We start from the raw sequence: 12,427 nt of genomic DNA on the forward strand, positions 1-12,427 counted from the left end.
TCACTTTGCCCTGCGCCCAGCTCTGTGGAGAACTTTGACCAAAGCCATCCACACTTCCCGGTTCCTCAGGCTGTATATGAGGGGGTTGAGTGTGGGGGTGATAAGGCTGTAGAATAGGGAGACCGTGTTGTCCTGGCGTGGGCTGTGGTAGGCGCCCGGGACCATGTACATGAACACGGCTGCGCCATAGAAGAGTCCCACTGCTGCGATGTGTGAAGAGCAGGTGGTGAAGGCTTTGTGGCGGGCCTCCTCTGAGCGCATACGTAGAACAGCCCCCAACACGTGGCCATAGGAGGTGACAATGAGGGAAAGGGGAAGCACCAGGATCAGCACTCCCGAGGTGGACAGCGCCAGTTCATAGGCAGACGTGTCCGCACAGGAGAGCTTCAGCAGCGCGGGCACCTCACAAAAGAAGTGGTCCACGGTGTGCGAGGCACAGTAGGGGAAGTGCAGAGTGATGGAGGTCTGGATGCAGGCATTGAGCACACCCGCCAGCCAGGAGGAGATCACCATGAGCAGGCACACCTGGCACCTCATGAGCAGAGAATACTGCAGCGGGTGGCACACAGCCACATAACGGTCATAGGACATGAGGGCCAACAGGATGCCCTCAGCCACACCCATCAGCGTGAGGAAGAATATCTGAGCTGCACAACCCCCAAAGGAGATGGAGCCTTCTCCTTGCAGAAAGTCTGAGGCCATCTTGGGGATGGTGACCAGGGGGAAACCAACATCAAACAGGGAGAGCTGACCCAGCAGAAAATACATCGGTGTGTGGAGCCGGGAGTCCACGCAGATCAGGAAGAGCAGAGTAATGTTGCCCAGAAGCCCCATGATAAACATGACAGCCACCAGGAAGAACAGTAGCTGAGGTGACCCTGAGCGGCTGAAGATGCCCACCAGAATGAAGTCAGAGGCCACTGACTGATTCACATCTGTCATATTTTACACAACATACCTTTGCTGCAAGAAGAACTGGAGACCCATGGCAAGAAGCCCAAGTCGGGGCTGGTATATATGTCTCATCCCACGTGCCAATGGCTATTGATTGGTAAAGGCTGCCTGGAGTGCCATCTTGAGAAGAGCTATGAGGTCACAGCTAAGATTAATAGGTTAAAAAAAAAGCCATGATTGATTAGTGATGTCTGTCACAGGTATGGGATGGGAAAACTGTAACTGGAACCTCTGAATGAGACACTTGGCCACATGCTGGTCAAAAGCTACCCAGCTACTTTTTTTTTTTTAATAATAGCAATATTTAGTTTTTCCCCTTTTTTAAACAATAATTTTTATTGGAATATAGTTGCTTTCAGCAGTAAAAGAATCTGCCTGCCTCGCAGGAGACATGTAGAAGACCTGGGTTCAACTCCTGGGTTGGGAAGATTCCAAAGAAGGAATGGCAACCCTCTCCAGTATTCTCGCCTGGAGCATTCATGGACTGAGGAGCCTGGTGGGCTCTGGTTCATGGGATCAAAAAGAGTTGGACATGACTGAGTGACTCACAAACACACACACATAGTTGCTTTACAAAGTCGGGTTCCCACTGACTCTTGCAGTCCCAATTTCATGGTCCAAGTCAAAGACAGGAACACAATCCCTGTAGAATAATTCAATACTCCTCATCCCAGTGGTGCTGGGGCCAAAGCAGAAGCAATATTCCAAAAGGACTGGTAAATAGATGGAGTTCAATCAACAAACCAAGCAAGAAAACAGAGAAAGATCTGGGTCCAGTGGCCTGGATGAGAATCTGGATCAAAGAGAAATCTGATGGGCAAGCACTGGGATCAAATTGATGGTCTGGGGACTTCCTTGGTAGTCCAGTCAAAAATTGTATTAAATAAATCCTGGGAATATCTCACTATTTCCACGGCTTCATAAAGGAAAACTTAAAAACTAATTCCTAACAATTTTCTGCCAATGTGGAACCAATCGATTACCTTAGCCACCAAGTTTCCCAGCTGGTAAAATAACTTTTACTGCATACTCATGTCAAGGGCTATTTAAAAGTCAAAATGAACCTAGTCTTGCTCTGTTCACTCACTATGCTCATCTTGAGAGGAGCTGACACCAAATGAGCACTAACTGTATAGTGGGTATCTGGTTATTTCACAGTTAACGCTTCAATATTCCAATACTTTGGCCAGCTGATTCAAAGAGCCGACTCATTGGAAAAGACTCTGATGCTGGGAAAGATCAAAGGCAAAAGGAGAAGAGGGTGGCAGAGGATGAGATGAGATGGTTAGATAGCATTACCGACTCAGTGGACGTGAATCTGATCAATCTCTGGGAGACAGTGAAGGACAGGGGAGCCTGGAGTGCTGCAGTCCATGGGGTCACAAAGAGTCAAACATGGCTTCAGTCCAGTTCAGTTCAGTTGCTCAGTTGTGTCTGACTCTTTCTGACCCCATGAACCACAGCACGCCAGGCCTCCCTGTCCATCACCAACTCCTGGAGTCCACCCAAACCCATGTCCATTGAGTCGGTGATGCCACCCAACCATCTCATCCTCTGTCGTCCGTTCTCCTCCTGCCCCCAATCCCTCCCAGCATCAGAGTCTTTTCAAATGAGTCAGCTCTCTGCATCAGGTGGCCAAAGTATTAGAATCTCAGCTGCAGCACAGTCCTTCCAATGAACACTTAAGACTGATCTCCTTTAGGATGGACTGGTTTGATCTCCTTGCAGTCCAAGGGACTCTCAAGATTCTTCTCCAACACCACAGTTCAAAAGCATCAATTCTTCAGTGCTCAGCTTTCTTCATAGTCCAACTCTTACATCCATACATGACCACTGGAAAAACCATAGCCTTGACTAGATGGACTTTTGTCAACAAAGTAATGTCTCTGCTTTTTAATATGCTGTCTAGGTTGGTCATAACTTTCCTTCCAAGGAGTAAGTGTCTTTTAATTTCATGGCTGCAATCACCATCTGCAGTGATTTTGGAGCCCAGAAAAATAAAGTCAGTCACTGTTTCCACTGTTTCCCCATCTATTTGCCAATTGCCAAAAGTGATGGGACCAGATGCCATGATCTTAGTTTTCTGAATGTTGAGCTTTAAGCCAACTTTTTTACTCTCCACTTTTACTTTCATCAAGAGGCTTTTCAGTTCCTCTTCACTTTCTGCCATAAGGGTGGTGTCATCTGCATATCTGAGGTTATTGATATTTATCCCAGAAATCTTGATTCCAGCTTGTGCTTCCTCCAGCCCAGCATTCCTCATGATGTACTCTTATAGAAGTTAAATAAGCAGGGTGACAATATACACCCTTGAGGCATTCCTTTTCCTATTTGAAACCAGTCTGTTGTTCCATGTCCAGTTCTAACTGTTGCTTCCTGACCTGCATACAGGTTTCTCAAGAGGCAGGTCAGGTAGTCTGATATTCCCATCTCTTTCAGAATTTTCCAGTTTATTGTGATCCACACAGTCAAAGGTTTTGGCATAGTCAATAAAGCAGAAATAGATGTTTTTCTGGACTGCTCTTGCTTTTTCCATGATCCAGCAGATGTTGGCAATTTGATTTCTGGTTCATCTGCCTTTTCTAAAACCAGCTTGCACAATAAATGCTGGAGAGGGTGTGGAAAAAGGGGAACCCTCCTACACTGTTGGTGGGAATGCAAACTAGTACAACCACTATGGAAAACAGTCTGGAGATTCCTTTAAAAATTGCAAATAGAACTGCCATATGACCCAGCAATCCCACTGCTGGGCATACACACCGAGGAAACCAGAACTGAAAGAGACACACGTACCCCAACGTTCATCGCAGCACTGTTTATAATAGCCAGGACATGGAAACAACCTAGATGTCCATCAGCAGATGAATGGATAAGAAAGCTGTGGTACATATACACAATGGAGTATTACTCAGCCATTAAACAGAATACATTTGAATCAGTTCTGATGAGATGGATGAAACTGGAGCCGATTATACAGAGTGAAGTAAGCCAGAAAGAAAAACACCAATACAGTATACTAACACATATATATGAAGTTTAGAAAGATGGCAATGACGACCCTGTATGCAAGACAGCAAAAAAGACACAGATGTGTATAGTGGACTTTTGGACTCAGAGGGAGCGGGAGAGGGTGGGATGATTTGGGAGAATGGCATTGAAACATGTATACTATCATGTAAGAATTGAATCACCAGTCTATGTCCGATGCAGGATACAGCATGCTTGGGGCTGGTGCACGGGGATGACCCAGAGGGATGTTGTGGGGAGGGAGGTGGGAGGCGGGTTCATGTTTGGGAACGCATGGAAGAATTAAAGATTTTAAAATTAAAAAAATAAAAAACTTAAAAAAAAAAAAAAAGAATGAAGGGATGGAGCCAAAGCAAAAACAACACCCAGTTGTGGATGAGACTGGTGATAGAAGCAAGTTTTGATGCTGTAAAGAGCAATATTACATAGAAACCTGGAATGTTAGGTCCATGAATCAAGGTAAATTGAAGGTGGCAAGAGTGAACATCGACATTCTAGGAATCAGCTAACTAAGATGGACTGGAATGGGTGAATTTAACTCATTATATCTACTACTGTGAGCAGGAATCCCTTAGAAGAAATAAAGTAACCATCATAGTCAACAAAAGAGTCCAAAATGCAGTACTTGGATGCAATCTCAAAAATGACAGAATGATCTCTGTTCATTTCCAAAGCAAACCATTCAATATCACAGTGATCCAAGTCTATGCCCTAACCAGTAACACTGAAGAAGCTGAAGTTGAATGGTTCTATGAAGACCTACAAGACCTTATAGAACTAACACCCAAAAAAGATGTCCTTTTCATTATAGGGGACTGGAATGCAAAAGTAGGAAGTCAAGAAACACCTGGAGTAACAGGCAAATTTGGCCTTGGAGTACAGAATGAAGCAGGGCAAAAGCTAATAGAGTTCTGCGAAGAGAACACACTGGTCATAGCAAACACCCTTTTCCAACAACACAAGAGAAGACTCTACACATGGACATCACCAGATGGTCAACACCGAAATCAGATTGATTATATTCTTTGCAGCCAAAGATGGAGAAGCTCTATACAGTCAGCAAAAACAAGACTGGGAGCTGACTGTGGCTCAGATCATGAACTCCTTATTGCCAAATTCAGACTGAAATTGAAGAAAGTGGGGGAAACCACTAGATCATTCAGATATGACCTAAATCAAATCCCTTATGACTATACAGTGGAAGTGAGGAATAGATTTAAGGGTCTAGATCTGATAGACAGAGTGCCTGATGAACTATGGACAGAGGTTCATGACACTGTATAGGAGACAGGAATCAAGACCATCCCCAAGAAAAATAAATGCAACAAAGCAAAATAGCTGCCTGAGGAGGCCTTACAAATAGCTGTGAAAAGAAGAGAAGCAAAAAGCAAAGGAGAAAAGGAAAGATATACCCATTTGAATGCAGAGTTCCAAAGAACAGCAAGGAGAGATAAGGAAACTTTCCTCAGGGATCAATGCAAAGAAATAGAGGGAAACAATAGACATGGCTTAGCAACTGAACAAAAACAAGCTTCAACCTTCAAGTCCTGGTGAGGGACAGTGTGGGTGGTTACACACAAATTTGAATATACTTAATGCCATTAACAGTACACTACAGTGGTCTAAATGGTAATTTTTATGTATTAAAAGTATGTATTGGAAAAATCCTGATGCTGGGAAAGATTAAAGGCAGGAGGAGGAGGGGACAACAGAGGATGAGATGATTAGATAGCATCACAGACTCAATGGATATGAATTGGAGCTAACTCCAGAAGACTGTGAAAGACAGAGAAGGAAGCCTGGTGTGCTGCAGTCCATAGGGCCTCAAAGAATCAGACACAATTGAGCAACTGATCAACAACAATACATATTTTATAACAGTAAAAAAAGAAACACTGACTATAGGTCTTGCTGTTTTTCTGTATTTTTTGGATGAGAAACAGATATTCAGAGAAGTCTGGTGACTTGTCCAGCAAGAAGTAACCGAATCAAGATTTGAACAAAATAAGGATCTGATTCCAAAGTTCCCATTTTTCCCTTTGCATTCTACACACTCCTCCCAAGCACTGTAGTTATGCATTTCAGATTTGTTATACACACTCACACACTCAGTCCTGTGTGCCTACAAACTTACCCTTCCTTCCAGGATTCCCAGGTGGTCCCACTGTTGATGCTTCTTTAAAGAGATGGGTTCTAAACCTCTGGGGTTTTGGAATCTCTAGCCTGAAGTTCTTTGGTGGCTAGAGACTCTGATTGTGATTCCCTTGTGTCCTAAGCTTTCGATAAACTCGTTCTCCTAGAAAATCTCTCTTGGAAAAAAAATTTCCAACCTCCTCCAAGAGCTGGGCACAGCTAGCCAGGATTCACTCAAATCTGGGCTGGATTATCTTACTGTGACTCACAGCAATGCTTCTCATTTGGGTCGAAGAGGATCCCCTTTGGCAAGTTTCCAAACTGTATATTACCTCTTCCTTTCCCCATTTTCCTGCATGATGCCAAAATTTGCATCTGGGGGGCCTTCTGCTGATGCTGAGTGACCTGGGGAAAGAGACTGGCATTATTCACTTTCTGGTTGCCCTTAAAACTCTCACATCTCTCCACCATGACCAGATAAGATCTGGACTCTTCATCCTCTTGATAATCAGAACCCTGTCACTGACATTGTTGATTTAATCTTCACATTCAATTACCCCGTCTCAATGATCCACAACAGATCTTGTTCAATAAACAGTAGGTGAATGAACACATTCTGTGAGGGAAACACTATTGTGTTGGAACTAATGTTATTGACAAATGGGTTGAGAGAGGGTGAGTGACTTAACTAATGTCACACAGCTGTTAAGAAAGCAGGCTAGGATTTGGAATCTGTCTAAAGGAGTCCAAATTCTGAGCACTCTCAACTCTGCATGCTGCCTCTTTCTTAAAGAAAAAGCTCCACTCTTCTGCCCAGGAGCTCAGAACTGAGAATTCCTCAGAGGAAGCACCCTTGTGGATGGCCAGTGCTCAGAAAGTAAGCTAAAGGTGCCCCCAACCCATGACAGACAAGTTGTTCTGGCACTGGCTCCGAGACCATGGTCAGGTACCAGTGCTTGGCAGCTTCCGAGAGCTTCTCTAGAAGGTCAGCATGGGTTGACATTCAACATGGATTGCACATCAATAAAGATGACTTTCTGCTGTCTGGAGGACTGACCTTCTTGGGTTCATAACAACAAAGACAGACAGGGAATTAATAAGTATTCGATGTAATAAGATAGCTGCCTTCCAGTTGGCGAATATCAAAGAAATAGACAAGAACCCATCTTTCCATTCAAATATCTATATTGACTCAAGCCAGTATATCCATGGAAAACTTAGTCAGTTCTTTGGCTCCATCCCACCACTAATGCCTAACTTCTAAATCAGGCCTGCATCCCCAAGACCCCCAGAAGACTGGCTGAGTTCCAAGTCCTCTGCCCCACTTACCAAGGTCGGTATGGAGACTGAAGAACCTTTCTCAACACCCCATTTGCATGTCAACACCCTTCTTCCAGGATTGTCCCTGATAAAACCTCCCTGGATTCCAGTGCCATGGGTTTCACCAGGGTTTCCCCTGTCTCTGCAGACTTAGATGTCATCATCTAGGAGCTGAGGCTCCAGAGAGCACTGTTGCCTCAGCAATCCCTCTGGGTCTTTCTGCTAGAGGGACAATGAGTTGCAGCAGAAGCCAAGAAGCCTGGCTATTTGGATTGTCCCTGGAGGATAATGGAAAAACATTCACTCAGCTCAACCAAAGGCAGGATGGGCATCACTGGTGTGGATCTTTGTGTGTGACAGATATCCAAGCCCTTCTTTGGGCATCTAATTAGGAGGAAGGGGTGTGGCAATGCATTACTGCCAATGGGCCCCATGCTCAAAAGAAAAAAAGCAATTCTGAAGTCCAGGATATTTCCTCTGCATTAAATAATGAGACAATGATGGTAGGGGAACAGTCAGGAGACAGTTTTCCTGGGTCAGGAAATTCCTTCCTCTAAACTCCATTCTTGAGGGGTCTTTAAGATTCAGGAGATACAATGGTCTAGACACAGATGTTTCTAGTGTTGAGAGTTTATTTTGTGCCCATGGCCAGAGCTTAGGGTAAGGACAGAGATCAGAGAGCCAGGCTACCCGGATCACGGATGCTCACTGCAAGAATTCACAGGAGCAGCCAAGACAGAGTGAGTTACTGTTAGGGGACACACACTGACTGAAACTGCCCTCCCTGGCCAGGCACCATAGTAACCATTTGCATGAGTTGTTTTACGACAGGAGGTCCTGGTAAGGAACACAGAACTAAAAAGCCACTGCCAACTGGAAGAGTTCAGGGAATGTCAAAAGGAGACACCACATGTCCAGCCACCTCCCGGAATCCTTCTCATTGGCATCCATCTTGGCTGAACAAGGCGTGCACCACCAGAAAGGACTCTGAGACAGAATGATTGGCTGAAGACACCCCAGAAACTAATCCCATCACCATAAAAGCATTCCCTTAACCCTACTGTTCTCTGCCCAGGCGCCCTTTCCCAATAAAATCTCTTGCTTTGTCAGCACACGTGTCTCCTCGGACAATTGATTTCCAAGTGTTAGACAAGAGCCCAGTTTCAGGCCCTGGAAGGGGGTCCTCCTTCCTACAACATTACCAAGAGTGCTGCTCGAAACAAAGCTGAAAGGGATCAAAAGGTTCATTCTTCCAGTAATAAAATAAACAAGTCAGGGGGGTGCAATGTACAGAGTGGTGACTATGGTTAATAATATTGTGTTGCATGTTTGAAAGTTGCTTAGAGAGTAATTTAATTTTTTAATTTTTTTTAATTTATTTAGCTGTGCTGAGTCTTATTGTGGCATGCGGGATCAAGCTCCCTGACCAGGGATCTAGCTGCCCTGTATTGGGAGCACAGTCTTAGCCACTGGACCACCAGGGAAGTCCCTAAGAGAGTGTCTCTTAAAAGTTCTCATCATGAGGGGAAAAAAAAAAAGTGTAACTATGTATGGGGACAGATGTGAATTAGATTCATTGTGGTGAATATTTTGCAATATATACAAATAATGAATCATATTGAACACTTGAAGCAATATTTTGCCAAAAGTTTTCACTTTGTCTCAGGTTCAAAGGATTTGTTAACAAATAAGCCTCTTACTATATACAAATAAATAATACAGGTATTTATTAGAGAATTATCTAGCTTACTTTCAACATACTAACATTAAAAGAAAAGAGAAATAGAAAGAGCAGAGAATACATCACCAAATCGGGTTTTGACCGACATCCAGACTTCCAACAATGCTGGGAAGTTCTGTGTCACAGGAAAGGGTCTCAGGCAGCGTGTCACACCACCTTACTCCATGGCCTACTTTAGCATTGACCTCACTGCTTTCTACCTAAGTCTTTTAAAGCTTCACGATTCAGCATAAGGTACAACCAAATTTTACGAACTGGATCTGACATTCATCATGAAATGATCTTTTCAAACTCTAGACCAGTACTCAAAGCCGTGGTGACAGTCCGCATGGAGATACAGAGCTTGCACCAGAAAGTTATATAGTACACTGCTTCCTTCATTGAGAAATGCTTGCTGTGTAAGAAATATCAGTAGAATGAAAGTTTAGTGATATTGACTCATTATCACAATATTATTAACCATAGTCACCACTCTGTACATTGCACCCCCCTGACTTGTTTATTTTATTACTGGAAGAATGAACCTTTTGATCCCTTTCAGCTTTGTTTCTTCTAGAGCTCCTTTCTCAAGAAACGGTAACAGTTCATGAACCACAATTTGAGTAAAACTGTCGTAGACCATAGACATATGCTGGTAAGGTACCTGTTATTAGCCATTTCTGTGTAGCTGGTACCCAAGGCACATGGACACATCAATATTTATTGATGCAGACAGGAGGTTGGAAAGAGAAAATGAGATATGGAGAAGTGGCTGGTGGGTCTCGGATTCTCAACATCTACCACACTGATGTGCATCAAAGACGGATGGGTGGGGGAGTGACCGAGATGACAGAGTAGGAAGACCTGAGTTTGCCTCTTCCCAAAGGCATATTGAGATTGCAACTATTTACAGAGCAGCTATAGATGAGGAAGGCCTGAAGACTGACAGAGAAGATCTTCTACATCTAAAGATAGAAAGAAGGAACCACGGGGGAATTCCCTGGTGGTACAGTGGTTAACATTCCACACTTTTGACACAGGGGATGTGGATTCCATCCCTGGTCAGGGAACTAAGATCCCATGTGCCGCATGGCCAAAAAAACAAAAAGTATGCCAATATTATCATAATAATTTTTTTTTTTTTTAAAAAGAAGGAACCACAATGAAATGGGTAGGAAGGGCAAAGATGTGGTATAGTCAAGACCCATACACCTGGATAGATGACCCACAAATGGGAGAATAATTACAGTTCCAGATGTTCTCCCCCAAGAAGCAATGGGTTTAAGATCCACATTGGAGGTGGGGGGTGAGGGGGGAGATGGGAGGTGCTTTTTTTCCCCAGCTTTACTGAGATATAATTGACATATAACACTGTCAATTTAAGTGTATGTATTGATTTGATTGCCCAGTAGGACCCGAAACTCCAGTACTTTGGCCACCTCATGCGAAGAGTTGACTCATTGGAAAAGACTCTGATGCTGGGAGGGATTGGGGGCAGGAGGAGAAGGGGATGACAGAGGATGAGATGGCTGGATGGCATCACTGACTCGATGGACGTGAGTCTGAGTGAACTCCGGGAGTTGGTGATGGACAGGGAGGCCTGGTGTGCTGTGATTCATGGGGTCGCAAAGAGTCAGACACGACTGAGCGACTGAACTGAACTGAACTGATTGATTTGATACAATTACATATTGCAAAATGCTTCCCTGGTGGCTCAGAGGTTAAAGCGTCTGCCTCCAATGCGGGAGACCTGGGTTCGATCCCTGGGTCGGGAAGATCCCCTGGAGAAGGAAATGGCAATCCACTTCAGTATTCTTGCCTGGAGAATCCCGTGGACGGAGAAGCTTAGTAGGTTACAGTCCACAGGGTCGCAAAGAGTCGGACACGACTGAGCCACTTTACCGACTTCCCCTTACCACCATCTACTATCTTGCATAATTATCATTTCTTTTTTGAGGTGAAACACCAACATGAGTGCTAAGTCACTTCAGTCATGTTCGACTCTATGCAACCCTATGTAGTGTAGCCAGCCAGGCTCCTCTGTCCATGAGGTTCTCCAGGCAACGATATTGGAGTGGGTTGCCATGCCCTCCTCCGGGGGATCTTCTCAACCCAGAGAGTGAATGCACGTCTCCTGTGCTCCTGCATTGATAGGGAAATTCTTTACCACTGAGCCATCTGGATCTATTTTATTGTTGATGTTTTTCACTCGTTTAGTTGTGTCTAACTCTTTGTGACCCCATGGACGGTAGCCTGCCAGGCTCCCCTGTCCATAGGATTATCCAGGGAAGAATACTGAAGTGGGTTGCCATTTCCTACTTCAGGGGATCTTGCCGACAGAGGAATCGAACTCACAGACCTGCATTGGCAGGTGGATTCTTTACTGTTGTGCCACCTGGGAAGCCCTATCTATCCTGAAAGCTCCCTTCTGTATCCCCCAGTCACTCCCTTCCACCAAGAGAAAGCAGATAAAGTCCCTGCAGTGAAGGCAGACAGCTCCTACCACCACCAGGCAGGAAAGAGAGGGAGAGGGAATCAAGGAAGACTTACAGGAGGAGGTGTTTTCCTGCTGTGAATTGAAGAGCAAATTCCTGCCCTGCAGGAATGGAAAGGGAGGCTGTTTCAGGCAGCAGGAAGAGCAGAAATGTCAAAGAATCTAGTATAGGGGGTGTCTGTGTCTCTCTGTGCCTCCCATCCCAGGCTGGTTTCTGTTTCCCCTGGGAAAACAAAAAGCTGGGACTTCCCTGGTGGTGCAGTGGCTAAGGCTCCACGTTCCCAATGCCCAGGGCCCAGGTTCAATCCCTGGTCAGGGAACTAGATCCCACATGCTACAATGAAAGACCCCACACAGCTAAATAAATAGATATGTACTTCAAAAGTACTTAAAGAAATCAAAGTCACCCTAACGCCAACCACTTTCTGATTAGTATTCTAAGGATCGATATTTTAATATTCTAAGGAGAACTGTGAGCAGCTCTTAGAGACCACACTATAAATAACTTCAAGACAAGGCATCAAGAGAAGGATTTCTGGGTCTTACTGAATCAGGGCGCTGGGTCAGAGGTTCCTCTTTGGATGCCTTCTAGCTTATTCCTTCTCCAAATTTGGCACTGGGGTGGGTGGGTGAGGGTAGGGAGAATTCAGAATAGATGAATACACTGGGGATTTTCTGCAGAAAGGAAGGGTCCACCCCTACCCCCACCCCCCACTTCTGAATTGTGAGCAACAGAATGATGTCACAGACCCCCGGCCCAGCCCCTTCTCCCTCTCTCT

At 44.7% G+C, this 12,427-nt stretch overlaps 1 protein-coding gene across 1 annotated transcript; it reads right to left on the reverse strand.

Moving 5' to 3' along the window:
* Window positions 1–942, reverse strand: LOC102175946 (olfactory receptor 2Z1). Its single transcript, XM_005682491.2, has one exon. The coding sequence runs from the start codon at window positions 940–942 to the stop codon at window positions 1–3; it is 942 nt and encodes a 313-aa protein (XP_005682548.2).

Source organism: Capra hircus, chromosome 7 (genome assembly GCF_001704415.2).
Source record: "Capra hircus breed San Clemente chromosome 7, ASM170441v1, whole genome shotgun sequence".
NCBI classification, from domain to species: Eukaryota; Metazoa; Chordata; class Mammalia; order Artiodactyla; family Bovidae; genus Capra; species Capra hircus.

Bases quoted from the DNA above. Each gene is read 5' to 3' on its own strand.
- LOC102175946 (XM_005682491.2), bottom strand. From the start codon at position 942: ATGACAGATGTGAATCAGTCAGTGGCCTCTGACTTCATTCTGGTGGGC.